A 20,999-nucleotide genomic window follows, 5' to 3' on the forward strand; every position below is an offset into this window, starting at 1 on the left:
GTCCCTTAACCTGCCTTCCCCAGTGGCAGATGCAGGGCCCCCTAACTCCATTACCCACAATCACTTGGGCTCCTATCAACCCATGAACTTTTGGATACGCCTAGAAGATATAAATTCTAATCCATCCCACCTTCTTTTGGTCTGTGGGACCATGTCTGATGGAGCAGCATAGAATGCATGAAGGTAAAAAACTATAAGCCTTTACAACCATTTTAGTTGTCTAAAAGAGAACTGGGGTTTTCAAAAATCTAATTTATACTCGCCTAGGTGGCTGCAGCATTGATTTCTCAGCTGTCTCTGCACTGAGAAACCTAGTAAACAAATACCACTGATTGTTCTCCCCTCCATTCTAAGCAGAGAGCTGGCTTTCTGCTCTGCCTCTCCACTGCTCACTGGAAGGCTGGGCTGGGGAGGGAGCTGCTGGCTCACTCAGTGGTGCAGCTGAGAGGCTGAGCCAGCAGTCGCTTATGGGTGGATCCTGACTGTATTTTCTTTTTCTTTCAATAGTGGCCTTTAGCACTCTGTCAGCTAAAAATGGGTAAAAGGAGTGCAGAACGAACTACAGTGTTGTGATCTGTAGAATAAGCATAGCTAAAAAGCTTTAGCCATACTTTTTAATGTTTTTGGGGTTTTTTGTTGCTTGTTTAGATCATTTGCTTTGTCTTATATTCTTTGGCTTTCACTACCAAATGAAAAAAAAAAAACATGCGCGTTCCATATAATAATATATAATATATTGATCGTTTTTTTTTTTAATTTCCAAGGTTTTACTACCTACAGTATCTATGGTTGGAAAACATCTTGGGCCTCGGAAGGATTTGATGGGTCTTAAGAACAAAGAAAATGATGAGAACAGCGGACCAACAACTACTGTTTTTGTTGGGAACATTTCTGAGAAAGCCTCGGATATGCTCATCAGACAACTTTTAGCAGTAAGTAAAGTTTTAAACAAATGCACCAATAAGTTCTGTTCATTTTTTGTACCTGCTTTCAGGGCATCCCATATGAAGGGGGTAGAGCAGTTAGACAACTGACCGTGCTGTGCTGTCATGCCCAGTGTGCTCAGTTTTTAATAGGAAAGTAGAAGGACTATCAGGGACACCAGGGATTTCACACCAAGGAAGCAATTCAAAGAGAACAGGATACTTTTTCATAAAGTACATCATACAGCAGGCCCATATCAGTAATATGAAATATTGGGTTTATGTATTCTTTAAGGCAGACTGTCGCTGTGTGAATGAAAGTATAACTAAAGGCAAAACTTTTTTTAGTTTTGGGTAGAGTGCTGAGGGATTAGAACCCCTATTAAGTTTTATTGCTGTCTGTCTGTTAAGGAGATTCACCCTCTCTATTTGTCCTGTTTACCATTATCATGTAAAATAAAATAAAATCACAAATTTTGGGTTGCCCCAGAAAAGTAATAGAGGGGAAATTTTCCAATGGGGACCTAGTTCTTGTGACCTGGGGGTCCTCAAGGTATTCCTCTAATTTGCTGGTATTTCCTCTCACTTCCTAGTTGGCTATGAGACAGGAAGTGAAGGTAAATGGTACAATGGTACACAGATGGCGAAAAAAAAAAACAGGGGTTATAACCTTCCCTTGCTCTTTCCAAAATGGAAAAAAAATAAAACATTTTGTCTATTAACATCAGTGGGGGAGGTGGTCTTCTTCCCTAGTTAAAATACAAACATAGATCTATATCTTACCTGTTCCTGTAATTTGTTATTCTGTTAAATCTCTACTAATATTGATGGTGACACTGTAAAATATAAAAGCTATAATAAACACAATGTTCAAAGACACAAAGGTCTTATTTATATCCAAAAAAAAAAACAAACCTAAAATTGAAATCTAAAAATATTACAGAGCATATAGAAATCAAAGAGCAGAGATAATACTGTATCTTAGCTGGGCTCCAGGAAGAAGGGCGACCTGGCCCTATACAGGGTTGTGGAAATGTTTGAAAAAAAGTACTTGTCCAGGGACTAAATCGGGGCCCCGATGTAGTTGTCCCTCATGACAATCTACTTGTCCAGATAAAAAAAAATACATTTTTTAAACCAAAACAGTATTTAAAATCGGAGGTGATTTCAGTATTGTCTGGGGCTTTTAAAAACAAAAGGGGCTTTATGGCAACTTAAACATGTAATATTTTTAACATATTTTCTGAAAGCAGAGACCCTAGAGAATAAAATAGTGGTAGTACCAATTTTTTATGTAGCATGATATTACCGCAAAATTTAAAAAAAAAAATACAAGTAATTTTTCATTTTAGGGCACAAAAAAAGCAATAAATTGCCTTATTTTTTTGTTAAATATAAAAAAATGAGGTTGCAGCGAGTAAATAGATATCCAACTTGTCAAACCTTAAATTTGTGCTCGTTCGTGAAATGGCAATGAACTTCAGTGCCCTATATTTTCTATAGGTTGACATTTTAAAGCTCCTTATAGGTCACCAGTTTAGTGTTTGAGGAGCTCTGGTGCTCGAATTATTGCTCTCATTCTGGCGTGCGCGGCGATATGTGACGTGTATCGCAATCGACGGTTTCATGTGTAGGCGCCCCAGCGTGTGCTTTTACGTTTGTACTTGCGTATATGTGGGGGCCTCAATAATTTTTTGGGGTCGCAGATGGTATGTGCTTGGGTGTAACTTTCATTTTTTTACAATAACAAAAACTTTTTCTTTTTTTTTTACTTTTAATTAGTTTTTTTCATTACATAGGGGACAGTCTAAATCTAAAGTCTTAAGTCTTTTAGTCTAAGTCTAAAAGACGCTTCATGTCTCCCCTGTGCTCCACTGAATGTAATGTGCTGCACATCGCACCATATTACATTCTTCCCGGGGATTGCATTACAGTCTCTCAGCGGGGACCCGGAAGTGACATTGTAACGTCACTTCCAGGTCAGTACAAGAAGGGGATCGGACTCGTCCGCTCTTCTCCCTCTCCCCTAGCCGACGGTGCGCCGGGCCTGCAGATGGGCAAGAGGGAGCCCGGGAGACCTCATGCCTGGGGCGCGGAGAGGCTGGCACTGTGTAAGTGTTGCCGCCGATTGCTTCACCTGACAGGTGAGCCCTGCTCCTTGCCCGCAGCAAGGCTAAAGGTAGAAAGAAACTACCTACCCGGAAGTACATGTCCCGGGTGTCGGGTGATAGGACTCCCCTGCATAGCCTTCTGTCCAATGAGCCAAAAGCAGTAAACTTTCAGGGCTTATGTTGCTATCTAGATATCCTCTAGCAGATGGCATCGTCACACTACAGGCAAATTCCTTGACCCAGGTCAGCATTTCGGCACAAGCTGTCCCTTTGATCTTGCTGAAAGCAAGGAAATCAGTCATTTTAATCTCCACACAACCAGGATCTAACACCTATAGTTTTACTTTAAGTACTGAATTTAGTAGTAGCAGCTTATTGTACATGTTTCACAACATTTTGGAACAAAGAACAATGCATTACTTCACATGACAAATGTAATTTAGGTGTTTTTTAAAAATACTGTTTGTCGCCTAATTTTGTTTTAGAAATGTGGCTTGGTTTTAAGCTGGAAACGTGTGCAAGGAGCATCTGGGAAGCTTCAAGGTAAGTTTAGTATGTAGGAGCGTCACTCCTTCTGTTATGAATCCCATAGGTATATTTTTCATAAAATGAATGTATGCTAGTGTCTGTCTGTCTGTCTGTCTGTCTGTCTGTCTGTCTGTCTGTCTGTCTGTCTGTCTGTCTGTCTGTCTGTCTGTCTGTCTGTCTGTCTGTCTGTCTGTCTGTCTGTCTGTCTGTCTGTCTGTCTGTCTGTCTGTCTGTCTGTCTGTGTAAATTGTGTGTTATTTATTATTTATTTATTTTTTATAGTGAGCAAATCTGTAAAAAAATGAGCTACACAGTTTTCATTCAAATCTCATTTACTCTTGCACTATATTGTCAAGTAATGGGACGCCACTCCAAATCACTGGATTTAGCTGTTCCAATCACCTCCATGGCCACAGGTGTATAACATCAAGCACCTAGGCATGCAGACTGCTTCTACAAACATTTGCGAAAGAATGGGTCGCTGTTTGAAGCTCGGTGAATTGAAAGGTGGTACCGTGATAGGTTGTCAACTGTCCATTCGTGAAATTTCCTTGCTACTAAATATCCCACGGTCAACTGTTAGTGGTATTATAACAAAGTGGAAGCAACTGAGAACAGCCACGAAGTGGTAGGCCACATAAAATGACAGAGTGGGGTCAGTGCATGCTGAAGCTCACAGTACGCAGAAGTCCCCAACTGTCTGCTGAATCAATAGCAAACGCCTCCAAACTTCGTGTGGCCTTCAGATTAGCACAACAGTGCGTAGAGAGCTTCATGGAATGGGTTTCCATGCCTGAGCAGCTGCATCCAAGCCTTACATCACCAAGTGCAATGCAAACTGTCGGATGCAGTGGTGTAAAGAATGCCGCCACTGGACTCTAGAGCAATGGAGACGTGTTCTCTGGAGTGACGAATCACGCTTCTCTGTCTGGCAATCCGATGGATATGTCTGGGTTTGGTGGTTGCCAGGAGAGCAGTACTTGCCTGTCGGCATTGTGCCAAGTGTAAAGTTTGGTGGAGGGGGGATTATGGTGTGGGGTTGTTTTTCAAGGGTTGGGCTTGGCCCCTTAGTTCCAGTGAAGGGAACTCTTAAAGCGTCAGTATACCAAGACATTTTGGACAATTTCATGCTCCCATCTTTATGGGAAGAGTTTGGGGATGTCCCTTCCTGATCCAACATGACTGCACACCAGTGCACAAAGCAAGGTCCATAAAGACATGGTGAGTGAGTTTGGGGTGGAGGAACTTGACTGGCCTGCACAGAGTCCTGACCTCAACTCGATAGAATACCTTTGGGATTATATAGAGCGGAGACTGTGAGCCAGGCCTTCTCCAACATCAGTGCCTGACCTCACAAATGTGATTCTGGAAGAATGGTGGGACCTTCCCATAGGCACACTCCTAAACCTTGTGGACAGCCTTCCCAGAAGAGTTGAAGCCGTTATAGCTGCAAAGGGTGGGACAACTCAATATTGAACCCTATGGACTTTGTGCAAAGGCAGGCATCCCAATACTTTTGGCAATATAGTGTGTATATTTAAACTTAAATCTCCTGCTTGCCCCCAATCTTTCATCCATGTATTTGTTGCCTGAAAATGTATGTTTAGTGTTAGAGTTGTACTGTCAACTTTTGATGATCTGCATGTCCATTTTATTAGGCTAAACGCACAGGAGAATCTAAACCAGATGCTAATATGTTAAAAAAAAAACAAATGATACTTTTGGAATGTATGCATTATCCTTTAGGCTTATAGATCATTTAAGTATTGTTACTTTGAGTTATTGTTTTTTCCTTTTTATATAGCTTTTGGGTTTTGTGAGTATAAGGAACCTGAATCCACTCTTCGAGCTTTGCGTTTGCTTCATGACCTGCAGATCGGGGAGAAGAAGCTTCTTGTGAAAGTTGATGCTAAGACAAAAGCCCAACTGGATGAGTGGAAAGCAAGCAGGCGTGCGTCCAATGGGGTGGGTAACTAATGTTTTTGTCCCTGCGCAAAATAGAGATCATAGAACACAACTTCACACAGTTTTTATATCAAGAGTTGGGATAGAATAGTTCTTCTGTCAGGGAATAAGTCTTGTCTGAATTCCTTGGGAAGGTTTCCCTTCAATGTTTGTTAAAACAGCTTAATAAATAAAAAGCACAGGGCTCTATTTTGAACAGGAAGATGGTGACAAAATGCTTGTTCACACCAGCAAGCCATGCTGACTGTATGGCCACTGGTGTACGCTGTAAGACATTGTTTACATTTTTCCACAAAGAATGAGTGACATCTGAATAAATTCCATTCACTGCAGCTGCACTGCAATGTACTTGTTAGCATTGAATCCCGCTGTCAGAAAAATAATGCATGCATTACTTTTTTCAGCGCACACAACATTGGCGTTATGGTGTGAACTGGTACCTTTGCTAGCAGGGCTTTTTGTCTTGTTTGTGTTGTCACTGTGACTGCAGCCAGCGTAGCCCCAACGCATGTGGTATGAATGAGCCCTTAAGAAAAATAAACTCTTTACAGGTTCCAACCATAAAGCAGGGGCAAAGATGATGAGCCATGGGTGCCTTTTTTTTTCATTCCTGTTCGTAGCTGGAGATCACGTAAAACGTTTTGGTGATTATTATGACTGCATTCAGAAATGCAGCACACACCATAGGAGGATCTCACAATTGTAAAATTTCGTTTATCGAAGTATCTTCTGAAATTTACGTTCATGGTTCATATTGCTAGCATGAAATATATAAGAAATGTGTTTTTCTCATTATGTAGACTGCCCGGTCTGAATCAACAGCAGAAGACGATGATGACCTTGATGAGGAAACAAAAAGACGGGATGGAGTCATTAAAGGAGCAATCGATCTCTTAATAAAAGAGTATTCCAGTGAGTTAAATGCTCCTTCTCTGGATGTAGACTCGCATCCTAAAAAGAAAAGAAAGGATAAAAAAGAAGAAATATCTGTAAGTGACGTTAACTGTCTTATTGCATTGTAAACAGAATTAAATGATACAGGCTTAACTCTGAAAGCTTTGAAGCTCATTCTCTTAACCTCCCTGGTGGTATTCCCGAGTGTAGCTCGGGGTAAAGTTTCAGTACCAAAAGCGGTAACCCCCGAGCTACACTCGGGCTTACCATGCAGCGTTGCATAGGGAGTCCCTGCAGCGCTTACCTTGTCCTTCGCTCCCGCGATGCGTCCCCTGCTGTGTCCCCGGCCATCTCCTCCGGCCGATGCCGGCATCCGGCTTCCGTGTTCCGGTCCGTAACGTCGGGACGTACAGGCGCCGGAACCGGCGGCAAATTTGAAATTTTTTAAAAAATTTCTTTTTTTAAAAAATTATTATTACATAGTAAAACATTGCTGTTTCAAAACATTTCACATACATTTTGTCCCGAGTGCTTTGTCCTGTCCCCTGTCTGCATTTCGACTGTTCTTTCTGCCTGGAACTTAGAAAAGTCCATGGCGTCCAAAAAGCGTCCCTTTATGTCAAAAGTGGTTTTAGACCAGCTAGAGAACAGCGATAGTAAATCAGAACCACTTGCAGTATTGAGTGATGATTCGTGGGGAAAGTTGGCATCAGACACTGAAAACGATTCTGCGACTTTGCTTAGCGATGTGCGAATTTGGCACTATATTTCAAATTTCAGTGTTTTTGGTTTGATTATATTATTAAATTTATTATTATTATATTATTTTTTATGATTAGTTATGAGTTATTCCTAAATTACAGGCCTACAATAAAAAAAATACATATTTCCATGCAAAAAAATGGTACCGCTTTCAGCACCAAAAATCTGAAATAATCATACCGCTAGGGAGGTTAACAGATGTTATTTTCACCACTAAAAACCAATGAGAGCTGAACATGATTAGTATGTTAGATTAGGTGTCTTGGTAACTCAGGATTTTATACAGTAGGGTGGCTTGGTATAATTAAGCTTGCTTGGAAAAAGTCATCCTGAAATCTTTTGTTCACACAGCAATTTGAATACGATTATGATCCCAGAAAATTAAGTGTGTAAACGCACCTTACCACCAGTGGTCTCTCTAACAACTGAAACTGTTGAACCTGATGCCTGTAGGTTGCTTAATCCTCTTAATGCTTTTTTGTGTTGAAGAGCTAGTATAGAGCTGAGTTTCTGGAACATTTGACTTTTATTTCTACAGCAGTGATACCATATAGAAATATTTATTGAAAACTTCAAGAAATGTTCTGGCCATGTTGACATTTGGCCTAACTTTGAAGATGTAAACAAAAACTTCTGAATCAGTTAAAACATATCTAAACCCTAAAAGAAAAATGTACAGTAATATTACATCTTCTTAGTTCTCAGATCTGGTGGTTTTTTGCACCTGATGATTCTGTCATTAACCCTTCCTGTTCTAGAGTGACACTGCTCATTTACTGCACAATATATGTGGGGAAGCAGCATTGTCATTTCAGGTTGCTGTCCTGATTGGACTACAAACACCACCTTCCATCTCCATCACATAGGGGTAGGTGTCTGTAGTACACAAAAGATAGCTGGTAAAGCTGTTAACCTTGTTAAGGATCAGTTCAATGCTTAGGAAGTTACAAGAACACTGAAACTTGGGCACGTCAACAGTAGTTTTCTGTTCTTGTAGAAAATGTACCTTGCCTGAAAAAAGAACTAGTGCAACAACCATTGGTAAGCTACAAATTTCATATTATTGGGTTTAGATATCCTTTAGGATATTTGAATCTCTGCTTTAACCTTTTTGTGATCATTTACATTTTTGTCATACTTCAAATGGATTGCTGTTAGTATGTTACTACTTGTGTTGCAGCAGATTTTTCCTAAATTATTCTCCAAGATGGTTGACTGGAGAGAGATGACTGCCCACCTGCAGGAAACACAAGACTAAAGAGTTTGAAATGATGGCATCCAAGAGCCATCAACCTCAGTTCTTGTGTTTCCAGTTCCGGTACAAGTAAGAATCAGCACTACAGATACCAGCTGTTGTGGTTAAGGGACAAATTGGGAGTAGGATCTTGCTTAAAGTAGTAGTAAACTCAAAAGCAAACATTTATTATATTGCAACTTACCAGATTATAAATGTGATGGCTGCATTAGCTTGCTTCTATTTTCATCTGGTGATCAGCCAGTAAGTTGTTTTTTTTTAACAGAAAAGCTCTCGCAGATAACAGACCATTTAATACTGGCATTGTCAGCTTTTATTTATTTTTAACCTTTATCCCGAAAGGAAAACACTATTTGCTGTAACTGATTAAAAAGTATTAGTTGAAGTTCAGCTTCAGTTTGCCACTGTATTTAAATCTGGTATCCATCTAATATTCCACTCCCCCAGACTGACAATAGTGCTGTCCAAATCTGCCTCCTGTGCTCATTCATCCAGAGTGATGTCTGTATAGTACACGAGGTGTGTTGCTGGCCATATCACTAGGGAGAAGCCAAAAAAAAATCTAAAACAGCCACTGCATTTAATGATTGGTAAACTGCAATATATAACATTTATGGTTTTGGGTTGAATACCTCTTTAAAGCTTGAGTACATGTCTTCCTCTGGCTAAGGTGGAGATCGTGGCATCATCTGCATTTTCCCTTCATTGATTAAATATAGTGTTTCCAGCGAATGCCTGAGCAGCGCTCGGCCAGACTTAATTTTGTTCTGGGAGCAAGATGGTAAGTCCTCATCCCTCTGGCCGAAACGCTGATGCTGCATACAGTTTGGACAGTGTCCCCATTGGGTGCATCTGATAGGCTTTAAAGCAAATGGATGCTCCAGCTTTCGGCCCAGTATCCGATCTCGCAAAGAGGGTTAAAGCAGTGGAGGAATCCTTGGTTGTCATCAAAACAAATATCTGGAGGAAACGAGCGGATTCTCTCAGAAAATATTACAGCAGTCACATACCTAAACCACCAGGGATGAATTGAATCCAGATCTCTGGGAAGGACTGCAGATTCTGTTCTTTTGTCGAAAAAAGCCAAGATTCACTGATAGCAACTCACATCAGGTCTCTGAGAATTGCATGATGTATCTCCTGAGCAGAAAAACTCCCTGAGACAGGGAGAGTGTGCGTCCCTCCTGGAGCTTTTTCAGTTCCTAGTCTGATGCTGGGGCTTACTTTAGATAGACTTGTTGGAAACTGCATAAAATAAGAAGTTGGAAACATGTTTCTGAGCCCACAGGATAAGTTCTCTGGGAATTCAAGATGGCTTACAAATTTTCTCTCAACAGCTCTCCTGGGCAAAGTAATACAGAAGGATCATCTTGTGGAATTCTAGAATCCTCCTTTGTGTCTGAAGAGGACATGATTCTCTGCTCTCCACACGTCAAATGACCATCTGATTACCCAAAGACAGATCTTACACCCACACATTTGGGAACTGCATTTGGTGGTCTAGATCTTGCAAAGATCATTTTTAAGTGGAAAGGATTCTCAGATAATTATTTCCTATCTTCCTGTACAGAAAGCCAGTCACCACAGCTGATTACATTAGATTTGGATTAAGTATTTTGCTTGGGCTAGGCACTACAAATTCAACCCAGCAGAAAATTTTCATGCCCTAGATTACTTTTAGAGAACAGGATAAGGGTCTTGCTATCAGTAGTACCCTCAAAGTGCAGGTAGCAGTACTAACGGTCTACTTAGGAACTTGGTGTTAGATGGTTCCCTCCTGGAACCCCCCTTTTGGTACTAGACTACGACAAAAAACCCCTTCAAACCAATGGAAGAGGCGTCCTTGAAGTGGACTCTTTTAGCAGCCATCATGTCAGTGTGACAAGTCTGAACTCCAGGCTTTTTCAGTGAAATTACCTTTTTATACCTTGCGTCAAGACACATCATACTTTTCCTCCCTTGGTTAGCCATCAAATTTAACAGAACCCAGGAGTTAGTCTTACTGTTTTTCTGACGGAATACCACAAACCCCAAAGCAGTAGCGTTTGCCTCACTGGATGTTCGCAGGTGTATTTTTTAGGGATGCACTGAAATTTCGGTGGACGAAACATTTCAGCCGAAGTGAAAAAAAGCACCAATACAGGTGCCGAAAAAACCCCGCCTCTCGCCGCCGCTGCCGTCACCGCTTGGTAGTTCTCAGCCTTACCTGAGAAACCAACGATCCCGGCGCTGGGCACAGGGATGAGTGAAGGAAAGATGGCCTCCACTCATCTCTATGCCCCTGGAGGACTAGAGCGATGTCACTTCCGCTTCCGGGCATTTAAAAAATTTTTTTTTTAACACACTAGATCAATGCTTTTTTTTTTTTTTTTGATCCAATGCTTTACATTGCAGAGGAGAGATGTGGGGTCTTATTGACCTCATATCTCTCCATTAAGAGGACCTGTCACAAATGATTTCTATCACAAGGGATGCATGCATTTCTTGTGATAATAAAAGTGATTAAACTTTTTTTAAAGGGACAGTGCAAAATAAAAAAAAAAGTTTTAACTGCCCCCGTGCTCGCACGTAGTGGTGAACGCACATGTAGGCTATGCCCACATATGTAAATGGTGTTCAAACTACACGCGTGAGGTATCGCCACGAACGTCAGAGCAAGAGCAATAATTCTAACACTAGACCTTCTCTAACTTTACACTGCTAACCTGTAGACATTTGTAAAGCATTACCCATGGAGATTAAGAGTTTCATGCCATTCCACGAGCGTGCACAATTTTAAAGCGTGACATGTTTGGTATCTGTTTACTCACCGTAACACCCTCTTTCATATTTTACAAAATAATTGGGGTATATTTTGGTTTTTTTAATCAAAAAGTATTTTTTCCAAAAAATGTTAATTCATTTTTAAAAACTGCGCATTTCGGTTTTCGGCCAAGTGCATTTTGAATTTTCTGTTTCGGCGCCAGAATTTTCATTTCGGTGCAGCACTACTGTTTTCAAATCAAGCATATCAGACATTTCAGAAAGTCCTATCCTCTATTCATTCTGCTCCATATTTGCAGCATACAAAAAAAGGATCCCAAAGCCTCCATAACATTGAAATCACTGACACTTCTCGCTTCTAGGCTGGCCTGAGCATCACTGCGCACACTATTAGAGCATGTCCTGGGCATTTGTATGGTTAAAAAGTAGTTCTCTTGCTACTACTGAGGTTGCTACCTCCTGGGAGCCAATTTAAACTCTAGCTTTGTGTTTTCTACAGGTGGGGGGAGCCATCTCTCTCCTGTCGACAGTCCTGGATGACTCCTGGAAAAGGGGTTATCAGGTAATACATTTTTTTTATAATTTGACTCTCCTTGTAATGGTTTGAATCTAGTGAATAAAAAAAGTAAATTAAAAATGTTACTGATAATTTTGCAGCAAGAAGACATAAATGCAATAGAAATGGAGGAAGATAAGAGAGACCTTATATCTCGTGAAATCAGTAAATTCAGAGACACACACAAGGTAATTTTCACTTTTGTTTTTCCATTCAAAAGAACATGTGCTTTTTTCAGATTGAAGAACCACATAGTTGTAGCACAAGCATCATCCCTATATGTGAGAAGATGAATGCAGGCATTGAGGTTCAGCGGTATATGTATATAATTTATTTTCTAATCATTGTTCAGCTTGAACAAATGTAATTCATGGTAGTTTTCAGTTATCAGCTGATATGCTGTGCCACAAGAAATTCAGATAGTCTCACACACTTGTATTCCAAATTGATACATACAGCATTTTAACATTTGATTAACTTAAACTCACTGCCATACATTGTCATATCTGTAACACCATCACACTTCACTGATAAAAAAAAGCTGATTAAATTCAAAGCTTTTTACACGCTTTGTAGTGATTAAAAATAGATGAGTGGTTTCCACATGTGCCACAATTAAGATGCATGGAAGAATTGTAAATTCCCTTTAAAGCTAATCTATTCATTGACCCCCACCATTATGATAGAGATCATATGGTGACTAATGCAAGATGAAACTCACAGCTTGGAAAGTAACATGGAATATGAATGTAAGTATGAGCTCCTGTTTTTATTCTATATATTTCGGATACCCCCTCTGAAAAAATGTGCAAAGTGGCAACTGGCTTTGCTAGTGTATACTATATACGTAGCAGGCTCCCAGAGTCCTTAGCCTGTTCAGTATACAATTTGCTGTTTATTTTGAGTCCACTAATTGATTGGTATGGCATTATATCCTTATTAGCTAAGAAAATCTTGTGACTTTTTGGTGACAGTAATGTTTGCACCTGTTCTTACCTGGAAAGGTGCTCTGTAAGTATGGCATCTTTCTATAGGCTCACTGTTTAGTTTCACACAAATATTTGAGTCATGAAAGTTTTGTTAGTAAATTTAAATGGATCAAGGGGCTTTTTGCTGATTTTTGGGGTACAGGTCATTCATTGTAAATGCTCTGTTGTGATTTTTCCCAGAGCCAATTCCCAGAGCACAGTGAACCTTTGCATGTTTGTGTTAGGGCTGTCTAAAATAACACTGTAGCCTCCTTATGGCTGTCAGGGTATCAGTAATGTAGGGGGTGTCCATTTACAGCACTGATGAATCTGAAGACAATAAGGTAAGAGTCTCTTTATTAAGTCTTCTATCTCTCTGGTTTTACTACCTGTCCTTTTGTTTTTTCCTTTTTCCCCACATCCCTTTAACAAAGTGCAATAAAACTTAATTGGCCATAGTAACATATTCAGCAAAATATTTCTGTGAATTTGTTACCATAGATTGCCATGCTGCTTTTTGTCTTACTGGCAGAAGGTCAATGTTAATTGCAAAAGCCCTTAATATCACCCTTTAGTTCCTAGATGGTAACATTTCCTTCTGTCTAATATTTTTGGATCATCCTATGAAACCTGGAGCATGTAATGTAAGTATTGATTGTGCTGGTTCAGTTTAACTTTTCAATTGTAATATCTGAAAGAGGTAAGTTTTTTTTTTTTTTTTAGAGCTAAAAATGCCCCAAATGGCAATAATTTATGTAGACATAACATAGAATAAATTTGGTTATCCATTGTGTGAAGCACTTTGTATTTTTAACGCTCATTCTCCCTTCCTTTCCTTTTCCATTCATGCCTGTCCTTGTAACCTTTGCAAAACTCTAAAACACACTATGCTTTACCCCCTGGCATTTGTGGACCTATGCATTTGCTTGTGAAAGCTTTCACCTTTCTGTCCCTTTCACCTTTCTGTCCCTTTCACCTGTATACAATTTCCTCCTGGATTCCGAATACAGCTGGGTATGAAGGTAAGAAGTTTTAAAGATTTATTTTAATGCCTTATTCTGTTAAAAACAATGTGTTTTGCTATGCCTGTATTGCAGTAGTGTACTTTAAATTTTCATTTCAGTGATGTTTAAAAACATGCCATTGGAGGGATTTAAAGTATTTGTTAGGAAATGCCATGAAGTGTAAAATATTTGTGCCCTAGAATGGTCTTGTTTGTCTTTGAAAATGTACTTGCTCTTCCTCCCAGAATCATAGCTTGTAGGCAAAGTTAATCCCGTGTTGGAGAGCCATGTCCTAGCTCATCATCTGTAAGTTAATTCAAACCATTGCTAACAAGGATGAATATATGATCTATGGATGTCTTGTTCCCAATGTGTTCAAGGTACTCTGGGCGTAGACACTTTTGTTTTTCTTTTTTCCACATTAAACTGATTGATATTTTTGGCCATTGCTATGGAACGAATGGATTACCCCTGTAGATTCCATGTTGCAAGCGATTTCCAACCTTCCTGAGTTTTCCAACCTTCTAAGTTTAGCATCACCTGTGAAGAGCTTTGCCAACTTTTGTAAGTGCTGAAATTCTTAGTCTTGCTATAGGTAAATGTTGCCATTGCATTCAATCGGTATCCACCAATTTTTTTTTTCCTTGTACAACTTGACCCCAACATTGTGTACCTAACTGGTACACACATTTTTTGTTTCTTTTTCTATGCTCCAAAGCAGCATTTCATGTTTGTTTGTTTTTTTTCCCTCCTTCCCACATGTAATCATTTTTATGTAGCCGTTCTTAATACAAGATACAGTGGGTGTTAAACTGAAAGCAAATAACTCAATCTCAACCACCAGTACAATATAATAATGATCATATGGGAAGCTCATATTGAGCCTCAGGACATTCCTCTTGTCTCTCTATTCTTATTTGATAAAATAAAGATAGACGTCACAGGTGCTGTAATTTAAGAGGCCAGGTACTATTGGTTAGGTTACACTTGAAATATTTTTACACATGCAGTATTTCCCTTGCTTTAGTGCTTCTATTACAATTAAGTTTATTGCTGGAAAGAGTAGCTTTAACATTTCCATGGCACCCACTACACTGACCCATAGGAAACCATTTAGGTCAGAGCAGTTAGTGTTATCGGAGAGTGACAACTGCAGTGAGAGAAGCAGCTTATTCATCAGGTAAGCTATATTCTGGCAAAATATTTTTAATAGAACCCATTCTAATATTAAGCTATTACTGACACAGTTTTTGGTACTTGTCTGTTAATTCACCGGATATATATATATATATGATATATTTAAATAAAACATATAAGAAAAAAAATAAATATATATATAGATTTATTTATATATATATATATATATATATATATATATATATATATATAAATAGATCCAGTGAATTAACAGACAAGTACCCAGTTTTTTAGTTTAATGGAAGGCTGAAACAAGCATATGATTGAATACTGGGCTTTTTTTTTTTTCCATTATACTGTATCTATTAGCTTGCATATTCACTTCACTTATGTTTTCACTCAAATATGAAGTGCTGCTTTAATTTAAGCCCAAGTCCCCTTACAGAAATCATGGTTGGAGATTGCTGTTCCTCGTAGCTATTTACTTCTTGCACGGAATCTAGTCTTGTGCCTTTTTCTTTTTGCTACACATTTTGATTTTCTTTTTTTGTTTTTGATCCCTTACTTTCATTCACAATGAATTAATACGTTTTACCTCTTTTTATAGAAACTTGAGGAAGAAAAGGGCAAAAAAGAAAAGGAGAGGATAGAAATTGAGAAAGAGAGGCGCGAAAGAGAGCGAGAACGGGAACGAGAAAGGAGAGAACGGGAAAGGGAAAGAGATAAAGAACGCGAGCGGGAGCGTGAGAAGGAGAAAGAACGAGAGAGAGAACGGGATCGTGATAGGAATAAAGACCGAGAACGAGACAGAGATCGTGATAGAGAACGAGATCGTGAGAAGGAGAGAGAACGAGCAAGAGACCACAGTAAAGACAGAAGCCGATCAAGGTTTGAACATTTTGTTTGTTGCACTGTTTATAATTCCCAATGGAAAAGTATCCAGGGGGGTAATTTCATGACTTTATCACATAAAGGGGAACTGCACTGCATCTAAGTAGCACAAACACTGTATTTCATTTTTCATATTCAAAACAAACTCCTCCATCCATCCGTGTGTCCATGCTTTATGTTGCTGAGAAATCATTTTAAAAAACACCTCCTGGCATTTTTGGCAGGGGCCATCATGAGTAAGGGCAGATGATTCATGTAGCAGTTACTTCCTGCAATCCTTCTGTCCTTAGCTCAAGCATTGACTGAGCTGAGAACCCTCCTGAAGACTTCTGTGATGTATGACATCATTTGGCATGGATTCCAGGAAGTAAATGAATGCAAAAAATAAAGGTTAAAACAAGTAAATATGATTTTCAATTTACGAATGGTAGTAGCATAAGGATTAGAAATGGTCCATGTTAATTGGGAGAGTGAAGCTCCACTTTAATCTACAGCAGTTCCTCAAAAGCTTGGCTAATGTGTGGCTATACATAATGTAAATTATGCTGCCTAAATATACAGATTGAAGGAGAAGTAGAGCTAAAGCTCTTTTGGCCCTACTTTACCTGGGGATTACAGGCGTGAACTTCATTCTGCACTCTCTTTTCAGCCGATTGCCTGCTGACATCACTGAACTGGTCCAGGCTCTGGAGAGAAATTATTTTAATGTTTGGATCCATCCAGATGCCTGGACCGGTAGCTTACTCAGCTTCTCAGCGAGTCGCTGAGACCCCGATGCAGCCACTCCCCAACCCCTTCACAGTCTGGCCCTCCAGTGAGTTCTGGAAGAGCAGATCAGAGATCCAGCGACTGACAGTCACTGGCTCTCTGCTCACTGAAGACCGAGAGCTGAGCAGTCAGTAGTCCTTGATCGCTCAGTTCTTTGTCTTAGAAGCAATGGTGGTCAGAAGCAGCGGACCAGTACTGCATCAACCTTAATGAGTAGGTGTGAGTTTTTAACAATACCAAAATTTCTCTTTTAAATGTGTTGGGGAAATGAATGCTGGATTCTTGGGAGATTTATTTGGGTTTTGCTTCTCGTTCACAATTGATTTTTTTTTTTTAAGGGAGAAAAGCAGAGACCGTGATAGAGAGAGAGAACGAGAGCGTGAAAGAGAGAGAGAACGAGATAGAGAAAGGGAAAGAGAAAAAGAGAAGAAGCGAGACAGAGAAGAAGATGAAGAGGAAGCTTATGAACGTCGAAAACTGGAAAGAAAATTGCGTGAAAAGGAAGCTGCATATCAAGAGGTAATCACATGCAAAAGTCTTGAGAGGTTAGAGGGTACAGGGGTGATCTTACTGGAAAGGCCTCATTATCTGCAGTTTTATTTCTTCACTCACAGTGCTGGTGCTGTGGTTTCCGGAGGTAAGAGTTTTAAATTCTAAACCCTCCTATAAGAACTGTTGTTGTGGGTATAATAAAGTATAGGCATGTAAGGGTGCTTGCACATACCTGCAGTAGCTTCTTAGGCATTTCCTGATGGTTCCGATGCTTGTCAGTCCTTTGCCGCCTCCTCTATATTCCTATTGGCCAGTGAGGCAGCCCATAATAGTGGTGGGTCACTGGAAATTGTGTGGAGTCTGGGATTTAACACAAAATTTCAGTACTAGCCACAAGTGTCAGAGCTTTATTTGTCATAACAGCAAGGGAATCAAATGTGACAAAATGAACACAATCTAAAATGTAACCTTAACCGATAAACTAAACTCTTATACCTTTAAAGAAACCCTGTAGCAGAATTACCTTCACTTGTGTTGAGAGCAGTGACATTGAAAAAGAATACCACCAACCTCCAAGTGCTGAAAGCAAAATATGCAGAGTCTGATGGTTGTGAAAAAATTGAAGGAACTTATGGAGGTTACTTGTTTTTACTTTTTGTCTCTTGGCAAATATGTAGAAAATATGAAGGAAATATTAGTTTAAAGCGGTAGTAAACCACATTAAATAAACTGGTTGCCCTGCAGGCTCATGTCAATGTGCTGGTATGCACCACACACTAGGACGTTATGACATACCTAAAAAACAGATCCCTCCAGCGGCAGGCTGTAAAGTTTAACAAAGATTCCATCTTCACCCAGTCTTTCTTTTGGGTTTGCAGGCTCTGACCTCACTCCTGCGGAATAGCAGCGTGCACCGGTGACATCACTGGCTGCTACTGTATAAAACATCTGCTAAACGGCATACATTTAGGAGATATTTACCGTATTTTCCGGCGTATAAGACGACTTTTCAACCCATAAAAATCTGGTGAAAAGTCGGGGGTCGTCTTATACGCCGGTATACGGCGAGCTGGAGTCAGGACGGCACTTTTTCGAGGGGTGGCGCGGCGCCGCCCCCCCTCCTCCCCCCCTCCTCCTCCCCTCCTCCTCCAACGGACACTAAGTACAGGGGTGGGCAGAGGGGCTGCTGTACCTTACCTGGCCCCGGTCCCACGACGATCCGGTACAGGAAGCGCGGCTGCTCCTTCTTTCAGTTCGGCTACGCGGCCGCTCGGCTCCGCCGCCTCACCGGTGATTGGTCGCCAGCACTGGAAAGGCGCACAGGCGACCAATCACTGGCGAGGAGGCGGAGCCGAGCGGCCCCGCGAAAATCGAGCGGCCGAACGGAACGAAGGAGCAGCCGCTCCTCTCCCCCACTGACACTGACGGGGCACTATTCCTCCTCCACACTGACACCAACGATGAGGCACTGTTCCTCCTCCACTGACACTAACGATGGGGCACTATTCCTCCTCCACACTGACACCAATGATGGGGCACTATTCTCCCCACTGACACCAATGATGGGGCCCTATTCTCCCCACTGATACCAATGATGGGGCCCTATTCTCCCCACTGATACCAATGATGGGGCCCTATTCTCCCCACTGATACCAATGATGGGGCCCTATTCTCCCCACTGATACCAATGATGGGGCACTATTCTCCCCACTGATACCAATGATGGGGCACTATTCTCCCCACTGACACCAACGATGGGGCACTTTTCCTCCTCCCCACTGACACCAATGATGGGGCACTATTCTCCCCACTGATACCAATGATGGGGCGCTATTCCTCCCACTGACACCAATGACGGGGCGCTATTCCTCCCACTGACACCAATGACGGGGCGCTATTCCTCCCACTGACACCAATGATGGGGCGCAATTCCTCCCACTGAGACCAATGATGGGGCGCAATTCCTCCCACTGAGACCAATGATGGGGCGCAATTCCTCCCACTGACACTAATGATGGGGCGCAATTCCTCCCACTGACACTAATGATGGGGCACTATTCCTCCCACTGACACCAATGATGGGGCGCAATTCCTGCCACTGATACCAATGATGGGGCGCTATTCCTCCCACTGACCCTAATGATGGAGCACTATTCCACTGACACTAATGATGGGACACTATTCCTCCCACTGACACCAATGATGGGGCACTATTCCTCACACACTGACACTAATGATCATTGGTATCAGTAGGAGGAATAGTGTCGCATCATTGGTGTCAGTGGGAGGAGTAGTGCCTCATCATTGGTATCAGTGGGAGGAATAGTGCCCCATCATTGGTGTCAGTGGGAGGAATCATGCCCCATCATTGGTGTCAGTGGGAGGAATAGCACCCCATCATTGGAATAACATACTGAAATAGCATACCATATTGAAATCAAATCTAATGTTTTTTCATTTTTATTTGGTGTGCGTTGGAAGAGGGGTAGTCTTATACGGCGAGTATAGCCCAAACACTACATTTTAGCAGGAAAAGTAGGGGGTCGTCTTATACGCCAGAAAATACGGTACTGTTTTTACAGGTCAGCTTTATTATAGGCTTATCTGTAGGTACAAGATAAAAAGCAGAGTTTACTACCGATTTAAAAGAGAAGTACGGCAAAAGCTTTTTATGGGCCATACATCTCCTGGGAGTCACAGGAGTGCGCACTTACTTTTGCTACCCTGTAACCCAGAGTAAGATGTCATAGAGCTGCCTGATTGACAACTGGCTGCAGCTCTTGGTGCACATCTGAAAGCCAAAGCCAGCTGTGTTCATTCTCTCTCCCTCCCCAGCTGCACTCCAGTGAGCACTGGAGGGGCACAGTGGAGAGTGATGAGTAACCATCACTGCTCACTTATTTTAGCAGACTGAGAACTGAGCAATCTGTAGTTATGTTGACCGATCAGTTCTCGGTCTTAGAGCTGACGTAGGACAGCTGCAGCATCACACTGAAGGAGCAGCATAGATTCGAGTATGTATGCTTTTTTTCAGTTCCTATACTTCTCTTTTTAAAATGGTATATAATTCACATTTAAGTTCAGGGTTGTGTGGTTAAAATAAAATGTACACTAATTAGTGTAAAGGTATTTTTAAAATTAATTTTGTCTCATGGCTTTTCAGCGTCTCAAAAACTGGGAAATCAGAGAGAGGAAAAAAGCCAGAGATTATGAGAAGGACGCTGAAAGGGAGGAGGAAAGACGAAGGGACATGGTATGTTTTGAAAGGTTGTGTAACCCAAATCCTTTAATTTGTTTTTTTATGGCAACTGATCTTTTGCTAACTGCCCTATAATAGGCTAAAGAAGCCAAAAGGTTGAAGGAATTTTTGGAAGATTATGATGATGACAGAGATGATCCCAAGTATTACAGGTAATTTTTGCTTGATTACATGCTGTCATTTCACTATCCGTTATCTAAACAGGAATAAAATAGTGATTGCAGTTCAGCCATGTATTATTCTAAGAAGAATATGCCTTTAACTTTCTTCATTGGTGCGTTTTGCAAATATAGAAGAAAAACCTCAAGCCCATTTTGTTCAAAGAAGAAAAAATCCTGTGCTGCATGCAAAGACATAGACTCTGTAATGGAACATGATTGAAGTGAATGTGCAAGCTCAAGCCAATTACAGTGAAGTAATAGAACGTGAATGAAATGCTTTTAGTGATCTTGGAAAATTTGAAGTATTGAACTCAATGACTTTAGAAAGCTTTTTACACCCTGTTCCAAATTATTATGCAAATTATATTTTTTTCATTTACCTAAATAATTGATGTAAATAACAGTCAGCATAATTCTCATGTTATCAACTATTAAGAGTACAATTCAAATTTTATTGAACAAACCTCCTAATGATAACAGGATTTTTTTTAAACCTAAAACACTTACAATACACTGTTCCAAATTATTACGCACAGTAAGTTTCAAAACACTTTATAGGTTG

At 40.6% G+C, this 20,999-nt stretch overlaps 1 protein-coding gene across 1 annotated transcript in view; it reads left to right on the forward strand.

Annotated features, from left to right (window-relative positions):
* The window catches only part of RBM25 (RNA binding motif protein 25), a 55,464-nt gene that overhangs the window by 20,026 nt on the left and 14,439 nt on the right, over positions 1–20,999 (forward strand). The window contains exons 4-13 of the mRNA XM_089686867.1: positions 765–932; positions 3,520–3,577; positions 5,367–5,527; positions 6,328–6,516; positions 11,701–11,763; positions 11,859–11,945; positions 15,474–15,754; positions 16,864–17,044; positions 20,181–20,270; positions 20,355–20,428. Coding sequence (XP_089542993.1) covers positions 765–932; positions 3,520–3,577; positions 5,367–5,527; positions 6,328–6,516; positions 11,701–11,763; positions 11,859–11,945; positions 15,474–15,754; positions 16,864–17,044; positions 20,181–20,270; positions 20,355–20,428 — 1,352 coding nt within the window. The remainder of the gene's footprint in view (positions 1–764; positions 933–3,519; positions 3,578–5,366; positions 5,528–6,327; positions 6,517–11,700; positions 11,764–11,858; positions 11,946–15,473; positions 15,755–16,863; positions 17,045–20,180; positions 20,271–20,354; positions 20,429–20,999) is intronic.

This window comes from Staurois parvus, unplaced genomic scaffold (assembly GCF_062004578.1).
Source record: "Staurois parvus isolate SC_StPar_1 unplaced genomic scaffold, SC_StPar_1.0 ptg000414l, whole genome shotgun sequence".
Taxonomy (NCBI): domain Eukaryota; kingdom Metazoa; phylum Chordata; class Amphibia; order Anura; family Ranidae; genus Staurois; species Staurois parvus.